A 19,976-nucleotide genomic window follows, 5' to 3' on the forward strand; every position below is an offset into this window, starting at 1 on the left:
CCACATCCACTGCTCTACCTTCATCAATATGCTTTGTCACATCCTCAAAGAATTCAATCAGGCTCGTGAGGCACAACCTACCCCTCACAAAGCCATCCTGATTGTCCCTAATCAGCCTATGCTTCTCTAAATGCCCATAAATCCTGTCTCTAAGAATCTTCTCCAGTAATTTGCCCACCACTGAAGTCAGACTCCCTTTCTTAAACAAAGGAACAACATTTGCCACCCTCCAATCATCTGGCACTACTCCTGTAGCCAGTGAGGACACAAAGATCATCATCAATGGCACAGCAATCTCTTCCCTAGCTTCCCATAATAACCTTGGATCTATTCCATCTGGCCCCGGTGACTTATCTATCCTAAGCGTTTCAAGTTCACCAGCCTCAGCTTGTTTCATAAAACCTAGATAGTTATAAAATAATATTACAGTCAAGAGTAGATAGAATTTGTAAAACCACAGAAGAAGCCTCTGTTGTTCCCTTGCATGATTTCACTTGGTTATCCATACTCAAAACTAGATAATTCACCATTGCAGAACTAGAGCTGTATCTGTGCCAATCTGAAAGGCATTCGTACTCTTTGATAAAATCAAAAAAAGATCTAGACTAGAAGGTAGCATGAGGAGCCTATGGCTAGGATCTTACTATTTGCAAGGGATCAAATAGAATCTATATAACTTGTGCAGATTCTGAAACTCTAGTAAGAGAGCCTTCTATCTTGGATTCGATCATTTTGATTCCATGAGATCCACCGAATTACAAGACAAGGTAAGATGTTTATTTATTAGTCACATGTACATAGAAACACACAGTGAAATGCATCTTTTTGTGTTACTGAGAATGCGCTGGGGGCAGCCCACAAGTGTCGCCACTCTTCTGGCACCAACATAGCACAACTTCTAACCTTTATGCCTTTGGAATGTGGGAGGAAACCGGAGCACCCGGAGGAAACCCATGCAGACAAATGGGGAGAACGTACAAACTCCTTACAGACAGCAGCGGAATTGAACCCAGGTCGCTGGCGCTGTAATAGCGTTATGCTAACCACTACACTACTGTATCCTTCAAGATATCTTTCAAGGACTACTGACATCAAACAGAGGTTCTGTTGTTTAATATTTTTGTAATTCATAATTGATAATGTTTCTTGCTTTATTAGTTTGTAACAACTATTTGCTGTGTTACAGCCGTGTTGAGAATCCTGCAAGTATTCTGAATATTATTTCCCATGGTTTACGACATAGAGCTAAGCATCCAACACTAATCCATGCATATTCCTCTCGGTCCCATCTTGTGATAACAATTACTGTCACCACTAAAGTCACTGCTGACAATAAACCAGGTAAGGAAGCCTGAGGAGAAAATATTCCCAGTAATGGAGTTCGTTGATTGTTTTGAAGTTTTTTTTAACTTTATTGTTCTAGATGTATGGGTGCAAAGCACATCGTTACAATCTGCCCTTTCCTATCACAGATCACAATTCAGCACTGTCTTCTCAATCAATGGCTGCTAAGCAGTCAACCGTAGATGCTACTGTGTTTTCAAAGCATCTTAAAAGCAAGCTACAGTTGGTGGATCTTGCTGGCAGTGAATGCATAGGTAAATAGCATTAAATCCTTCCTCTAAACAAATTAGCCACTTTCACGTGTAGAATATCACATGTTTGCTTTGTCAGATACCTCGGTGCCAACAAGGGTAATTAGATGTGCTAACTTACTAACAGATAACATAGAAACTGCTGAAACACAGGTATCAACTGGCTGGTTTTCCTCTAATGGTAACTTTGATACTGGTTTTCCATAGTGTGTAAAAGACAAAGAACCTAGAATGTGTGATTTCACACTTTCCGTGTCCTGATTTTTGACAGTGATGGTGATAGGTGGGGAAGAAAGTAGCTCAGATGCACTCTGCTGCATCCACACGATTCTAATTCCTCAGTGGCAAAACAAAGGCGGAGTACACACATAATCAATACACGCCCTGTCATTCATGTATAACACGACTAACCACTTGAGGTGTATGTTGGTTCCTGGCAACCACCTTTGGAGATGGTTGAATGGTTTCCCATTATTATCTAAAAAGAAAGCAAAACAATACCTGCCCAAATGTTAGTATAGTCTAGAAATGGAATGGGACTTAGGAAAATACTGAAGCTGTTGCAGGCATCTTGGGTGATCAGCCAACTGCAGGTTTCCAAGATATTGTTGCTAACCTGTGTCCATTGCGAGGCTGGGCTATGCAAGGGAGTTGGGAAAGCCTTCCTCCTGTGCATTAAGGTCAAAAATATTAGCCATGGTCAAGAGCATATATCTTCATGGTAGTTGGAAGTCTAACAATCCTGAAGAAGTTTCCAAAATCCATGAAGATAGAAAATCTAGGCCAACAATTCCCATATTCTGGGCAATTTGAAAAGACACTATCAACCCAGTAGTGAATCAGTAGGTCATTTTAATCATCTTCATCACGCTGGGCTAGGGAGAAGATAAATCAGCAAGCGTTTCTGTTCCTGATCAAATATTAAATGTACTGGTAAACAGCTGCAAATTGGTATTGGTGGTATCCCAGAAGTATAGTTCTGCCCTTAGTGAACATACAATGCAAAGGTACAGGCAAGGAAAGGGAAGCAAAATTAAGAGACACTATAAGATCTTGTGTTCATTTTGACATTTAGATGAACTTTTTTAAAAAAGAAAACTGGGTGATTTTGAACATACCATCTTCTGTTGGTATTCTCACTGCTTAGTCTGAGTTTTGATCTAAGATAGAATGTTCAATCTGTGGTTTGATTTCTGAAAGGTATGTCAGGAGTGACTGGTGCAGCTTTGAGAGAGACTTCATTTATAAATCGCAGCTTATCAGCATTGGCTGATGTGCTTGGAGCACTAGCAGAACAACGATCGCATATACCTTATCGAAACAGCAAGCTGACTCATCTACTCCAGGACTCCTTGGGTACGTGTATATTCAGTAAAACACTTTCATAATAATCAACAGTTTTGATATTGGGTACTTGCACTAATACTCATTGTACATGCAACTAAAATCAACAGCAATACACTGCAGTTACAAACTACACCTAGACTTCACATTGCTGTCAATTTACATTTTGTCAGCATGTTTCAAATGCATAAACCCTTCTGAATGGGATACAGCGCTTAAAAATTACATTTGTTATGCACATTGAAGAGCTTGCATTGTGCACCACTGTTTCAATCTGTGGATTAATACATTATCTACCAGGTCACCTTGATTTGATTGCTGAATGAAATTGGCCTAAGAGTTAATTGGGTAGCTTAGAAACTGAGACAGAATGTGTTGCAAAGAATAGCAGGGTAATGGAAAAATTACTAGAATTGAGGATTATTGATCAGAAACATGAGTCTGAATCTCACCACAGCAGGTAGAAAATACAAATTAGATTAATTAAACAAATCTAGAATGTTAACAAAAAAGCCAATATTTTTAATGGTAACTATCATACAAATCGAGTGGTTATCATCTTCACAAATTCTGTTAATTCTGGATTGCATACTGCAGATTGGAGGATAGCAAATAGGGTCATAAAATTTAACAAAGGAAGGAAGTTGAAAAAAGGAAACTACACACCTGTACGCCTGACATTGGGAATAGAGAAAATGCTGAGATCTATACTAACAGAACATGTTGAATCATAGAGTAATACAGCATGGAAACAGGCCCTTCAGCCCAACTCATTCATGCAAACCAAGATGCCCATTTAAGCTAGTCCCTATTGAAGAATAACAGGATTGATTAGAGTTGGCATGGATTTATGAAAGGGAAACCTTGTTTGACTTATTTATTGGAGTTCTTTGATGATATGACTGGTAGAATAGATAAGGGTGAACCAGTAGATGAGGTGGATTTAGATTTTCAGAAAGTTTTCATAAGGGCCCGCAGAGCAAGTTGGTCAACAAAGTTAGAACACATTGATTGGGGGATACTGTACCAATGCTGACTGAGAACTAGTAATTGGACGGTGGGAATAAATGGGCATTTCTCAGGTTGATAGGCTGCAACCAGTAGGATACCACAATAATTAATGCTTCAGCCCCACCTATTCATGACCTATATCAATGATTTGGCTGAGGGAACTAAATGTCACATTTCCAAGTCTGATGATGCAAAACTTGCCCAGATTGTGAGTAGTGGAGAGGATATAAAGAGGCCATAGACAAGCTAAGTGATAAGATAAGATAAGATATTTATTTATTAGTCACATGTACATCGAAACACACAGTGAAATGCATCTTTTTATGTTACTGAGAATGTGCTGGGGGCAGCCCGCAAGTGTCACCACGCTTCCGGCGCCAACATAGCATGCCCACAGCTCCTAACCTGTACGTCTTTGGAATGTGGGAGGAAACCAGAGCACTCGGAGGAAACCCACGCAGACACACAGGGAGAACCTACAAACTCCTTACAGACAGCGGCAGGAATTGAACCTGGATCGCTGGCACTGTAATAGCGTTAGGCTAACCGCTACACCACTGTGCCACCCACCTACACTACCCTGGTGAGAACACAGAATGAAATCTGGAAAAATGTGAAGTTATTCACTTTGGTACACAAAACAGAAAAACGGAATATTTTTTAAATGGTCAGCAAGTCAGATAGTATCTGTGGAAAGGAAAGTTCAAGTAACATTTCATAGTCATAGGTCTCACAACACAGAAACTTCGGCCCACTATGCTATTGCTGACATTTTTGCCCATTTACATTAATCTCATTTGCTCACATTAGGTCCATATCATTCTATGCCTTGCCTATTCAAGTTCCCATGTAAATGTCTCTTAAACATAGTGATTGTATCTGATTCCACCACCTCCTCTGGCAGCGCATTCCAGATATCAGGCACTCTGTGTAAAAAGAAACTTTCCCTACAGATCTTCTCTAAAGCTCCTTCCTCTCACCTTAAACCTTAAGCCTCTGCCCTTTTGTATTTACTATCCCTACCATAGGAAAATGTTTCTGACTGCCTACCCTATCTAAGCCTCTTGTACTTTGATGCATGTCTGTCAGGTCACCTCTCAGCCTTCTTCGCTCTACAACAAGCCCAGCCTATCCAATCGCTCCCCATAACTAAAGACCTCCAGTTCAGGCAATATCCTGGTGAATCTTCTCAGCGTTTTCAGTTTGAAAGTTCATTTTTTTTAATTTGAAGACCCTTTGTCAGAATTGGGGGAATAGTAAAATGTTTGTTTTAAGTTGTGGAGATGGTGGAATATCTCCGATAGGTTAAGGCTAGCGTTACTGTAATCGTAAGTTGTTGAAGCCATCTGGTTGATCAAGGCCATGTCAATGAAGAGAGCAAAACCAAGTTAATATTACCGATGGATAATGTGACAGCAGAACTCGCCGGCTCTGGTACAAACAGAGAAACCTTGAATTGTTGAATTCGATATTGAGTCCTGAAGGTTACAATGTGCCCAGATGGAAAATGAGGTTGTTTTTTCTCAAGCCTACATTGGGCCTCATTAGAACAGTACAGGAGGCCACAGACAGATCGACCAGAGTGGGAGTGGGGCAGAGAATTAAGTCACAGGCACATGGAAGATCGGGATCATCCCCACAGACTGAGCACAGGTACTCCATGCAATGGTCACCCAAGCTGTGCTAGGTTTCTCCAATGCAGAGGAGACTACATCATGAGACCCAAATAAAGTATGCTAGGTTGGAAGGGAGGAGGTAATGAGTGCATCTCGCCTGAAAAGAACGTTTGGGTCTCTGGATGGTGGGAAGGGAGGAGGTAAAAGGGCGGGTGTTGCATCTCCTGCAGTTATGTGGGAAAGTGCCTTGAGAAGTGGAGTTGTTGGTTGAGTACAGACTGGGAGTGGCAAAGGGAAGGGTCCTGTTGGAATGCTGAAAGGGGTCAATGTGTCTGCTGGTGGAATCTCATTGTAGGCAGCAGAATGTGATAGATATCTGTGAATGCGGAGACTGGTGGGCTGGGAAATGAGGACCAGGGTATCTCTATCCTCTCTCTGTGCAGGAGGAAAGGTGGTGAGAGCAGAGATGCAAGAAATAGATGAGATGTGGTCAAGGGCTCTGTCAACTCTGATAGAGGGGAAGCACAGTTAATAAAGGAAAACATCTAAGGGGCACCCATGAGGAAAATACATCAACGGAGCAGAAATGAGTGAGTGTTTCCAGCATTTTCTATTTGGGAAGTGCTGATGTTCAAAGGGACCTCGGTGTCCTTGTACATAGTTCATTGAAAGCTAACATGCAGGTACGTCATGCGATTAGCTATGTTGGATTGCAGTTATGTAAGGCAATGGCGAGACAGCACCCAGAGTATTGTGTACTCTTTGGTGTCTTTATTCCGTATTCTCTAGAGTTTAGAAGACAGAGTGACCTCATTGAAGCTTGCAAAATTCATCCAGGGATTGACAGGCTATACACAGGAACCCTTGGCTGAGGAGTCGAGGGCCAGGAGTCACAGTCTCTGACAGGCCAGTTAGGACTGAGGTGAGAAGAAAACTCTTCACCTGGGGGTAGTGAGTCTTTGGAATTCCCTACACTGGAGGGTTTTGAAGGCTGAATCATTTACTTCATTCCAAATAGAGATTGACAGCATTTTAAGTATTAAGAAAGTCAAGGAATAGTGAGATAGTGCAGGAAGACGGAGCCGAGGTAGAAGATTCAGCCATGATCTTGATGAATCGAGCAGGTTCAGAGGGCCGGATGGTAATCCCTCCTCCTAATTCTTACGTTCTGATGTCTGTATCTGGGCCGCCAATCTGCCATCTTATCTGATCTGCTCTGTGTGTCGCAGCAGGCTCAACAATGTGGTTGATTCTTATCTGCATACTTTGTTCAGCAGAGATCAGAAGCAAGCAATAAATACCAGGCCAGCGTTGACAGTAGTGTCCACACCATGACGGAATAAACAAAAAAAATGATTATAGAAAGAAGTTTTGCCCTCTGTGTTTGTGGAATCCAACTGGCATTTTGCTCAACAAAGTGAAGAGTAAGTGCAACAGTTTTACAAAGAAGGGCCAAGGAGGGGGAATTAGGATACCCACTTTTCTTTTTGCTAAACTACCACAGATCCACGTCCTCTTCACCTTTCCAGTGTTACATTTCTTTGCACTCAGTCTGGTTGCCATCAAGTTGCATTGTGTGGTTGCTACACTAGTTTCTTTCTGCAGGGTGAGGTCAAAATAAAGCATACAGCACTTATCTCTAACCTTTATCTGAATGCCTCATCTTTTTACCCTCACACTTACCTTCACACAGGCTGCAACGGTTAGTGGGGCTAGAAGAGATGTTACTGGAGACGTACAGCTGCCTCATTGGCCAGGATACTTCTTCCATTTCTGAGGTGGGAGATTCACTTTTCTACTGCAAATTTTTTTAAAGGATTTAAGAACAATTGACCTACTTCATCTTATGCCAATGGTCACACACAAGCTACACATGATGGGGAAGAATCTTTTCCTATTAATATAACAGCATGGAGGCTTGTAAATGTCTTGGACCACATTTTTGTGTTTTTTTTGTCTGTAATCATTTTGTCTCGGTTTATTTTTTATTAGCTTGCTGATCACGTCCCACTGCACAGATAAAGAGATGACTGCTACTCTATTGCCCACATTAACTTATTTGGTCTCACTCTATCAAAGATATTGCCCTTCCGTCTCCCACCTTCTCTGCTACTTAAACCTAGCCTGTCTTTTGTCTTTCCCAATTCTGATGAAGCTTCTAGGATCTGAAACGTTAACTGTTTCTCATTCAACAGATGCTGTCTGACCTGCTGAGTGTTTCCAGCATTTTCTGTTTTTAATTCAGACTTCCAGTGCCTGCAGCTCTTTTGTGATTTCCATTCACTGGATCTCTGAGAGCTGCTCTGAGGAAATGTTATGCATGTGCCCCTAATCTCCAAGTTCTGTGAAGGTGGTGATAAATTCCCCAGCCCTGAATGAAAACATCACTTGCTGAACAAAATGGCAGACTGACTGATGTTGCAAGCATTATCTTTGGTTGCCCAAACTCCTTCCCACAATCACATCAGCAGGCAATGCTGCAAAAATAAGCTTTGTCATCTTCTAACAGCTCACACTGTTACCACAATGACACAAGTACATAAATAGCTCCTCTATTTGGAATTCAGCCAGCAAGATAGAGCTGGAAATCTATCTTGCCTTTCTTTCCTGGAATTGAGAGATTTCTCATGTAGCCTTTTCATCCTCCTGCTTTTGTACTTATAAGGGTGTGGCGGGGGGGTGGAGGAATCATCTCTTCTGGAAACACAAAATTGGCCCTTGCACTAGAATCAGAAAAATCACCTCGTCTTCTGGTTCCGCAATTAAATGTTGTGAATACTGTTTCAGAAATATTTTTTAAATCCATAAGTACGTGGCACCTGCTCCTTTTCGATGGGAAACCTCAAAAATGCCTCCTTCTCTCAGTCACAACTTGCACAAACTGGGACCAGTGGAGATAAAGGAAAGCTTGCTGCATGTTCTGGGCCACCATTGCATAGTTGTACTAAAGCAGCTTGAAGAGAAGCATCAATTTCACACCGCAGTGCAACTTGAAGAACAACAGGAACAGCAAGGTGTCTAGAATGTGTTGGGTTTTCGGGAACAGGACCATAAGTCACTAAAGGTCAATGTCAGGATTTTCCCCAATTTCTACCAACAATCAGGCACACTTTCAGTGTTGTATTAATGGACCCTTACTTTCTGAATATTGTGGATATTGTCATTTCTTGATGTTTTAGGCAGTTATGGAAGATGCATTGAAGTGAGTGTGGGATACTTCCGTTACATATTGTAGAGATTTCCTTCAGAATTAATGAAACATTTTTTCATTTTAGAAGCTGCGCCAAACAAAGAAATGACAAATGCCTGCATAAAATTCATAGTTTCAGTATCAGAATGTAGAGTGTTTCACATATAAATGAAATGCACGTAAGTTAACTACATTGATAACATTAGAGGAATAAATGGATACACTTATGTAGAACTTCCACAGCCTAATATTGTCCCAAGATGCTTTATATCCATTGAAGTACCAGAAGTGTAGCCACTATTGCAATATAGGAAACACAGCATCAAATTCCAACTAATAGCAATATGATATTGACTAGATAATCAATTTCTGTGATATTGGACAAGGATGTTACACATCCATCTAAGTGAGCCAACAGAGGCTTAGTTTAACATCTCACTTGGAAGACAGCACCTCCAACAGTGAAGCATTCTCAAGGTGCTGCACTGAACTATCAGCCTGGATTTTTGTGCTGAGGTCTTGCAACCAGGAGCTCAGACTGGCTTAGTGGACAGAGCACAAGTGCTTTCTGTCCACAGAGCAGTCGCCCAGTCTGCGTTTGGTCTCACCGGTGTAGAGGAGACCACATCGAAAGCACCAAGTGCAATAGACAAGGTTGGAAGAGGTGCACGTGAATCTCTGCCTCACCTGGAAGGGCTCTTCAAGTCGCAGGATGGTGGTCAGGTTGGAGGTGTACATTCATCCATGCATTTCTTTATGAAGTCGGCACCGACTGTGGCATTTTCATTAAGGTCCCAGTCCACCAGTTTGAAGCAGTCCTGTATTCGTTCCTCTGTTCCCTTGACCAGCTCACCATAGTCCTTTTCACCAGTTTCAATTCTGGCTAAGGATCTGAAACATTAACTATGTTTCTATTTCCACAGATGCTGCCTGGCCCTGCTGAGTGTTTCCAGAATTTTCTGTTGTTATTTCAGATTTCCAACATCTGCAGTGATTTGACTTTCCATATTTGTGTCAGATGATTTGAATATTGGTTGCTTCAATTTGACAGCTAGTTACCTTGGGATAAGTTTTTTTTTAATTGCAACTAAAACTAAGAACATTTGATAGGCAAGTGTTATATCAATTAGGAATAGGTACAGAAGTATAATTGGTAAATTGGTTTATTATTGTCATATGTACCTAGGGACAGTGAAAAACTTTGTTTTGCATGCCATCCATACAGATCATTTCCTTACAACAGTGCATTGAGGTAGTACAAGGGAAAACAATAACAGAATGCAGAACAAGGTGTTACAGTTACAGAGAAAGTGCAGTGCAGGCAGACAATAAGCTGCAGGGCCATAACGAGGTACATTATCAGGTCAAGAGTCCATCTTATACTAGGGGACCATTCAAAAGTCTTACAACAGCGGGATAGAAGCTATCCTTGAACCTGGTGGTACGTGCTTTCAGACTTTTGTATCTTATGGAGGGAGGAGAAGAGAGAATGTCCAGGGTAGGTGGGATCTTTGATTATGTTGGCTGCTTTACCGAGGCAGTAGAAGTGTAGACAGAGTTCGTGGAGGGGAAGCTGATTTCCGTGATGTGCTGAGCAGTGTCCATGATTAATTTATTCATAATTACATAAATAAGTAGAGTAATATTTATTCTAACTAATGCTGTGCCTCCTTCTTTAGGGGGTGATGCTAAATTGTTGGTGATGGTGTGTGTCTCGCCCGCACAGAAATATATCACAGAATCATTGCAGTCTTTGGGATTCGGTTACCGAGCTCAGCAAATACAGAAGGGTCGTACAAGGAAGAAAATTCCAGTATGCCAAGGTAAATGCACATTCTTCAGTTTTGCATTGGTATGAAATACGGTCGCAGCAAACTTTCCTTAGCATCAAACAAATTGCTGGAGGAACTCAGCGTGTCAAGCAGTGAAGAAATGGTTAACATTTCGAGTCGAAATCATTTCGAGTCACTCTTGTGGCTTCAAAATGGCCTTGTTTGGTTTTCTTTCAAAAACAATTATTCAGCTCAGTCATTCGTGGAAATTTGGGTTATGTAGTCCTGCTCTAAAGGACTGAGCTACAAAATCAAAATGAGAACTTTTGTAAGGGTTCAAGAGTTTGGGAAGTTTCTTGTTCGTGATCCTACAAATGACCACTGGTAATAATCACACACAAGTATTTAGCACATTAAAATAGCAGCTACTAGTTTAATGCAAGTATTAAAGTCATTTAAAGTGACTCTGGGTTTCCCTATTGCAACGCAACATTAAGTAATAATTCTCCAGCACGGTGTGCAAGATGCTTTTTTTAGCTCATTGTTTAACAGCAGAAGAATGTTTAGCACCATCTGTTTGCTAATGAAAGACACAATGTGAGAATACTAAACCTTGCAATAACAATTCTTCTCTTGCAGTGCCCTTAGCACATCTTTGCTTCTGATCATCTACTTGGCCCATTAGAACTTGGAGACCATCCGTGCAGTGTCCACCTTCATTGTTCTTCTGGCAACCAAGTATTTAGATACTGTACTTTGCTTCACTTTCATAAGAGCAGCGAACACTGGAAACATGTTAGATACTGTCTGGGGAAAGAGAAATACATTCCAGATCTTTGATCTTACATCAGTCTGAAACACTAGCAATCCACAGATCTACTGAATATTTCCCTCCATAGTTCTTCATATCTTGCTCTTAGAGCAGAGGAGGGGGCCATTCAGAACATCGAGTGTTCGCTTTCACACAGAACATTCTCACCTACTACAATACACTAAAAGTGCTGGAGGAACTCAACAGGTCAGGCGGCATCCATGGAGGGAAATAAACAGTCGACATCTCGGGCTGAGACCCTTCATCAGGACTGGAAAAGAAGAGGGCAGAAGCTGGCATAAGAAGGTGGGGGGAGGGGGAAGCGTACGCACAGGCAGGGGATAGGTGAGATCAGGTGAGAAGGGGAAGGTAGTAGGTGGGGGAGGGGGAGAAGATGTAATAAGCTGAGAGGTGATAGGTAGAAGAGGCCAAGGGCTGAAGAAGGAATCCTATAGGAGAGGGCAGTGGACCTTGGAATAAAGGATGAGGGAGGGGAGGAGAGGAAATAGGCAGGTCATCAAGGCGGGGCAAGGAAGCCATAGGAATAAGGGAAGACAAAGGAGTCGGCGGGGGCGGGGGGGGGGGGGGGGGGCAGAAAAAGAAGGTGTGGGGTTACCGGAAGTTAGAGAAATCGATGTTGAGCTCATCAGGTTGGAGACTTCCAAAGTGGAATATGAGGTGTTGTTCCTCCAGCCTGCGCCTGGCCTCAAAGTGGCAGTAGAGAAGGCCATGGATAGACATGTCAATATGGGAGTGGGATGTGGAATTGAAGTGGGTGGCCACCAGGAGGTCCTGGCTGTTGTGGCAGACAGAGCGAAGGTGCTTGACGAAGTGGTCACCCAATCTGCATTGGGTCTCACCAATGTACAGGAGGCCACACCAGGAGCACCGAATGCAGTAAATGACACCCTTGGACTTACAGGTGAAGTGCTGCCTCACCTGGAAGGATTGTCTGGGGCCCTGAATGGTGGTGAGGGAGGAGGTGTAGAAACAGGTGTAGTACTTGGTGCGGTTGCAGGCATAAGTGCCAAAGGGGTGATCGGTTGGGAGGGACGAGTGGATAAGGGAGTCGCGGAGAGAGCGGTCCCTATGGAAAGCAGAGAGAGGGCGTGTAAGGGGAAGATGTGCCTGGTGGTGGGATCCTGTTGGAGGTGGCGGAAGTTGTGGAGAATGATGAGTTGGATGCAGAGGCTCGTAGGGTGGCAGGTGAGGACAAGGGGAACCCTGTCCCTGCTATGTTGGTGGAGGGAGAGAGTGAGTGCACACGTGCGGGAAGTGGAGGAGATACGGGTAAGGGCAGCATTGATGTCTCAACCCAAAACGTCGACTGTCCATTTCCCTCCACAGATGCTGCCTGACCCGCTGAGATCCTCCAGCATCTTGTATGTTGCTCCAGATTCCAACACCTGCAGTCACTTGTGTCTCCATCGATTGCCTTGAAAATAATCAGTGACTGAGCCTCTACAGCCCTCTTGGGGAGGTTATTACAAAAATTCATCACCCTCCGAATAAAGAAACTTCTCATTTCTCTCCTGAATGGCTAAAACATCTTCACTCTTTTGTAATTATTTCCCCAAAAGGACTGTGGAGGCTCAGTCACTGAGTACATTCAGGACAGAGACTAATAGAGTTTTAAGTTTTAAGAGAATCGAGAGATATGGGGTTAGTGCAAGAAAATGGTGCTGAGGTAGAAGATCAGTCAGGATCTTGTTAAATATGGGAGCAGGTAGAAGGGACCATGGGGCAGAATGGCCTCCTTTTGCTTCTGTTACTTAGGTTCTTATGAACCTGCATTAGCTTGTGCTTAACTTTCCTTTTTTATCAACGGAAGCTTCCACAAATTGCTTCTATGTGTCTCCTCATATTGTTTGCATATTCTACTTCCCTATCTTTATTAGTGTCTTGCTCTTCCTGTACTTACTTCTGGCTTTCCCGACCCTTAGGCTGACTACTGTTTGTGGCAATCACAGGATGATTACTGTCGACAAGGAGGCATATTTAGTCCTGCCAGCTGTATGTAAGAGCAATTTCATTAGTCCCACATTACCACCATCTCCCAAGGCCCCTGAAGTTCTTCCTTTCCAGCTAATCATCCAGTTTCCTTTTGAATGCCACAATGGAATCTGCCTGCACTACTTCCCCGGGCAGTGCCTTCCAGTCCCAAACCATTCTGCTGTCACTTCTGATCCTTTTGCCAGTCACCATTCCGTGACCTCTGGTTAATGAACCTCTCTGCCAATCAGACATGTTTAGAGAGTCATAGAGTTAAACAGCACAGAAAAAGGCCTGTAAAGCCCCTCAACTTCTTTAGCTCCAGCTCATCTTAGGTAGCTGCGTCAGTTTTCTACCTACTGCTGTAAAGAGGATGTGGCAAGGCTTCTCAATTGAAGGCAAGGGAAACGTGGAGACAGAGGCAGCATGATGGTGAGGAGGAAGGCCTCTTCCATGGTTCAGGCAGGAATAAATTGAACAAATCCCATTCTGAGCTCCACACGGGAATCCCAACCTAATCATCAAGGAGTTTCAGTCTGTGGTACTGTCTACGTGGAGTTTGTTTGCTCCCCCTGTGACCGCATGTGTTTCCTCCCACAAAGACATGAAGGGTGGTAGATTATTTGGCCTCTGTATAGGTGAGTGTTAGAATGTGGGGGCAATTGATGGGGAGGATGGATTACAGGGAAAATAAATGGCAGGATGGAATTGCTATGTGACACATCATAGACCTGATAGGCCAAATATCCTCCATCCGTGCCTGGAGGGCAATATGAAACTTGGAGAACTGAAAATTGTGAAATATTCAGTAGATCTGTGGATTTTTGGTGTTTGAGATTGGTGGTTGACCATTCTGATGAATGATCAAAGAGCTGGAATGTTTGTCTCTCTCCGCAGATGCTATCTGACATACTTCCAGTGTTTTCTTATAGAAGTGAAGTAAACTGCATAAACATCTTGGTGTTTAATCATGGACCAATGAGGATGGACATTACATAGATGGTCTCCAAGTGGTTCTGAGCTAAATAAGTAAACAGTAATAAAGATATGCCAAGGGTATTGCAAGTGAAAAATTGATAAGCAGAGGTCAGTATTATCATAATGTGTTTTCCATTTGCAAAGATATGGGGCTAAAAATTTTTCTGCTGTTAAACAATGAGTTAAAAAAGCATCATGCACACTGTGCTGGAGAATTGTTACTAGAAAAACCAAAGGTATCAACGTCATTAGTTAGTAACATATTTTCAGTGAGTTAACACTTTCATTGAACTGGCAGGTGCTATTCTAATGTAATAAATATTTGTGGCTGATTATTACAAATGGCCATTTGTATGATTGTGGAACAAGAAACTCCCCAGCCTCTCGAACATTCACACAGATCTTCAGAGTAGGAAAAGAGCAGAGACTATGTAACACAAATTTCCATGAATGACTGAGCTGAATAATAATCTCTTTGAAAAGAAAACCAAATAAGGAAAGTTTGTCAGTCTCTGCACAAGCAATCATCTACATCCACTGTGAGAAAAGTAAGTATGGTGCCTTCACCCAGAGAGGTCAGATGGCTACTTCATTCTGAGGCAGTCCACCGTATCTCAGCTGAACCAAGTTCAAGTTTATAGTTGTCATAGGCGTACATACATGGGGTATAAATGCTTTAAAAATTAGCTTTTTGCAGCAACAATACAGTACATTACAAACATGACAAACATCACTAGTACAAGATTGAGAGAGTGAAAAAGCAATATCGTCCGAGGTAGTGTTAGGGGTTCTCAGGTCAGTTCAAGAACCTGACAGCAGTGAGGAAGGAGCTGTGTCAAACTATGAAGTGTGGGTCTTCAGACTCCAGTACCTCCCGCCTGATGGCAGCATCAAGAAGAGGGTCCCTGACGATGGATGTGGCCTTCTTGTAGATGTCCTCGATGGTGGGGAGAACTGTACCCGTGATGGAACTGGCTGAGTCCACCACTCTCTGTAGCCTCTTGTGATCCTGTGCAGTGGAGTTCCCACACCAGGCTGTGAGCAACCAGTCAGAATGCTTTCCACTGTACATCTGTAGAAGTCTGTCAGAATCTTTAATGACAGGATGAATCTCCTTAAACTAACAAAGTAGAGAAGCTGATACATCTTCTTCACGGTTGCATCTATGTGCTGGGCCCCGGATAGGTACTCCGAGATGTTGACACACAGGTACTTGAAACTGCTCACCCTTTCCACAACAGACCCTTGAAAGAGGACTGGTGATGTTCGCGTCACTTGCGAACATCACAATCACAATGAGTTAAAAAAAGCATCATGCACACTGTGAACATTCACAATCAGTTCCTTGGTCTTGCTGACGTTGAGCACAAGTTTGTTGTTATGACACCACTCAACCAGCTGACCTATCTCACTCCTGTACAGCTCCTCATCACCATCTGTGATTCTGCCAACAACAGGGGAGTTCTTAGCGAATTTGTAGATGACGTTGGAGCTATGCTTAACTTCACAGTCATAGGTATAGAAAGAGTAGAGCAGGGGGATAAGCACGCAGCCCTGAGGTGCGTCTGTGTTGATGGTCAATGAGGAGGAGATGAGGTTTCCAGTCCATACTGATTGTGGTCTCCCAGTGAGGAAGTCAGGAATTCAATTGCAGAGGGAGGTACAGAGGTCCAGATCTTGGAGCTTGACGATAAGTTTTGAGGGAATGATGGTGCTGAAAGCTGAACTGTAGTCAATGAACAATGGCCTGATGTATATGTTCCAGTTGTCCAGGTGGTCCAGAACAGAGTGGAGAGTCAGCGAGAAAGTGTCTGCTGTAGACCTAGTGTAGCGATTGAAGCAGGTCCAGGTCCTTTATGAGGCAGGAGTTGACTCAAGTCATAACCAACCTCTCAAAGCACTTCAATACGTTGGGTGTAAGCATTACTGGATGGCAATCGTTGTGGCAGGTCACCTGCTCTTCTTGGGCACCAGTACAATTGATGTCATCTTGAAGCAGGTAGGAACCTTAGACCAGAGAAACCAGAGGCTGAAGATGTCTGTAACACTCCAGCCAGTTGGTCAGTACAGGTTTGTAGCACACAACCAGGTACGCCATCAGGGCCTGACACTTTGTAAGGGTCAACAGACAGCACAGTGCTGCAGCAGATAGTGCTGCTGCATCACAGCTCCAGTGACCTGGGTTCATTCCCAACCTCTGGTGTTGTCTGTGTGGGCATTACCCACTCTCCCTGTGACAGCATCCTTCCTACATGCCAAAAGCATGCTGGTTGGTAGATTGTGTGGTATAGGTTGCCTTCAGTGTAGATGGGTGGGAGTGGATGAGGGAGAATGGGTTGCAAGAAAAATACGTGGGGGAATTGGACTGATGGGAAAGCATTGAGAGCCAGCAGAAACTCAATGGGCCAAATGGCATCCTGGTTGCACAGGAGCACTAACATGTTGAAATCAAAGAACTCATTCATGCATTTGATTAGATGGAAAGAGGACTGGCAAGGATTTTCTTGGAGGTTTTGTATGAGTAATGGAAGAATAATTAAGTCTTGGAAATAGATGAAGGATTGCAGAGGGATCACGAATGGATTGCCATTGCAAACCATGGGACAAGGTGTTGAATGGTCTCCTTCTATGCTATAAATGTACTGTATATGGCTCTTTGCTTATCATTGAAAGCATTAAGGAGAATCCTGTGAATGAGTCATTTCTGTTAGAAGTTGTTAAACAGGTTTTTGGTTTACATTGAAAATGACAACTATTGAATTTTATGTGTCATAGGTCCACAACACAGACTAGAGAGAATTATAACTGCTAATTACTACCCTCATAAAACTGCTCCAGTAGTTTTAAATGATGTTCTGTTTTGTGTTGTTTGATTATTAGTTCTTAATGATTTCTTCGCTTCTAATTATTCATTTATGCTTTGCAGAAAACACTAGAGGAAGATCTTCACAAAATAATCCCCAAGGAGCTCGCCGAAGTGCTTCCAGTTTACTCATCTATTAAATGAAGAAAATTAAATATTGCAGACTCTAGAAGTCTAAAACCAAAAGGGCAGGTTCAGGCAAGATTCCATGAAATGTAATACATGAAGTCTGGCTGTTAATAGTGGTCTTATGAATAAAAAATATGTAAGGTGAATACCTCCATCTACAGCAAAAGAAACAAGGCAAAAGCCTACCAAATATTGGAGCAGCAAACAATCTGCTGGAGGGACTCAGCAGGTCGAGCAACATCTGTGAGGGGAAGTGAACTGTCAACCTTTTGGGTCAAAACCCTGCATCACCTTAAACCTATGTCCTGTCTTGATGCAGGGTTTTAACCCGAAAGGTTGACAGTCCCCTTCCCCCCACAGATGCTGCTCGACCCACTGAGTTCCTCCGGCGGGTTGTTTGTTGCTCCAAATTCCAGCATCTGCAGTCTCCTGCATCTCCATTGTGCTACCAAATATTAATGGCCAATTTCAGCAAGCCTGGATTATCACATACAATATGGCCATGAAAGGGAAAGGAGAAAGAGAGGAATATATGAAGCAATTCAGGCAGAAGAGATTGAGGGATGTGAAAAGGCAGATTAAATATAGACATACTTTCATCCTCAACATCTCCAAACTGGCTGTGTGGCCCTCGATCACTGTTCACTTAAGCACTGGAATCAGCCCAAAACCTACAGGATTTATTTGGAAAGGCAGGGGCTGATCAGGGATAGTTAGGATGGCTTTGTGTGAGGGAGATCTTGTCTCACTAATTTGATGTAATTTTTTTTGAGGAGGTAAGTAAGGAAATTGATGAAATTGATGAAGGTGGGGTGGTAGCTGTGGTCTATATGGACTTCCATAAGGCTCTCGACAAGGTCCCGAATGGTAGGCTGAGTACTTCAGTTATAGGGAGAGATTGGATGGGCTGGGCTTGTTTCCCTGGAGTGAAGAAGGCTGAGGGGTGACCTGATGGAAGATTATAAGATGCATAGGTAAGGTAGGTAGTCAAATTCTTTCTCTCATGGTTGGGGTATCAAAAATGAGAAGGCATAGGTTTAAGGTGAGAGGTAGGGGTCTTAAAGGGAATCTGAGGAAAGATTTTTTACCCAGAGAGTGGTTGATATTTGGAATTCACTTCCAGAGGAGGTGGTGGAATCTGATACAATTACCACTGTTAAGAGACATTTAGACAAACACTTAAATAAATAGCAAAGCATAGAGGGATAGTAAATGGGATTAGTGGCATAGACTTGGCATAGACATAGCGGACTGAAGGGCCCATTTCTGTGCTGTACAACACTGTTACTCTTTTCCACTTTCCTGAACAGAGGGGCAAATTACAGCGGCCAAATTAACCTGCCAGCCTGTTTGGGATGTGGGAGGGAGCTGGAGCAAGTGGTGGAGAACCACCCAGTCACAGGCAAACTCCGCACCAGCAGCATCCGAGGTTAGGACTTGAACCTGCAGAGCTGGAGCTGTGTGACAGCAGCCCTAACTGTGCCCCCACACTGAATGGCAGAGTAGGCTCATGAGGTCCTGTGGCAGTGTATGACCAGCAAGGACTATAAATGGACGGATAAAAAACGTAAGCCCCTCGTTGACACGTGTCCTTTACATGTGACTGATCAAAATTGAGCCAATAGCCCCCCAGGAAGCCACAACTGCCCCGGGTTCTTCACCGGGACAGCATGGAACCTAACCCCTCTCACCAGGCACCCACTCTTGAGCTTAGAAGAGTGATTTTTTTTATTATTCCAAAATAAACTTTATTCATCATAAAAACAAACTATATACAACAATAAAACAAACCTTTACATTCGTGTACGGATCAATCACTAGTGTTACCTTTTGAAGAGTGATTGCATTGAAAGCACAATTCCTGCAGAACTTGTCAGCGCTGATGTGTTGAATGTGTTCGGAATTCTCTAGCCAACAGGACTGTGGAGGTTCGGTCACTGAATATACCCAAGACAGAGATTCATGGGATTTTAGACATGAATGGAGTTTAGACGCATAGCAGGAAGGAGGCATTGAACTTGGTGAAATGACTGCTAACTCCTCACAAACTACCCACCCACCAGTCATCTCCTGTCCCACCTGTGCAAGAGTCTATGGGTCCCACTCTGGCCTTGCCAGACACCTCAGAACCCCTAGGTCTGGTGTGGAAGCAAGTCCTCGACGCCGAGGAACTGCCCAAGAAGTGCTAAGTTAGAAAGCATGAAAGGTGGTCAAGCTCCATTGTGCGGGGACTCTGGTGGAAGAGTCTGCTATCTCCCACCGGCGGGGAACCAGCACCTCACATCCTAACTGGCCTGGACCCTTCTCCCAGTCCTAATGAAGGGTCTCAACCCGAAACGTCAACTGTTTATTTCCCTCCACGGATGCTGCCTGGTCTGCTGAGTTCCTCCGGCATTTTGTGTTCGTTGCTCCAGATCTGCAGCATCCGCAGTCTCTTTTGTGTCTCGGTGTGGTCCCTCCTCCCCATTCCTGAAAATGCCTGTCTCGTTATTCCTGAGGTTTGGTTCTGACAGAACCGTGAGAGCTTCCGACCTCCCTCCGAATCAGAGGGGAGGGAACCTGAAGAGAGGGGCCAAAAACAGCGCGGTTAACGCCCAGCGTGAATCAGCCGCAGACCTGGTTCCTGGTACTAAGAAACTTGTCATTTTATTCATTCGGCATTTGGACTGCGAAAT

At 43.3% G+C, this 19,976-nt stretch overlaps 1 protein-coding gene across 1 annotated transcript in view; it reads left to right on the forward strand.

The window, feature by feature from the left end:
• kif25 (kinesin family member 25) overlaps nucleotides 1-17,344 on the forward strand; it is a 69,186-nt gene extending 51,842 nt beyond the window's left edge. The window contains exons 6-10 of the mRNA XM_052011212.1: nucleotides 1,187-1,341; nucleotides 1,473-1,598; nucleotides 2,796-2,951; nucleotides 10,436-10,579; nucleotides 17,236-17,344. Coding sequence (XP_051867172.1) covers nucleotides 1,187-1,341; nucleotides 1,473-1,598; nucleotides 2,796-2,951; nucleotides 10,436-10,579; nucleotides 17,236-17,312 — 658 coding nt within the window. The 3' untranslated portion in view covers nucleotides 17,313-17,344. The remainder of the gene's footprint in view (nucleotides 1-1,186; nucleotides 1,342-1,472; nucleotides 1,599-2,795; nucleotides 2,952-10,435; nucleotides 10,580-17,235) is intronic.
• Nucleotides 17,345-19,976: the final 2,632 nt, after the last annotated feature.

This window comes from Pristis pectinata, chromosome 3 (genome assembly GCF_009764475.1).
Source record: "Pristis pectinata isolate sPriPec2 chromosome 3, sPriPec2.1.pri, whole genome shotgun sequence".
NCBI lineage: Eukaryota > Metazoa > Chordata > Chondrichthyes > Rhinopristiformes > Pristidae > Pristis > Pristis pectinata.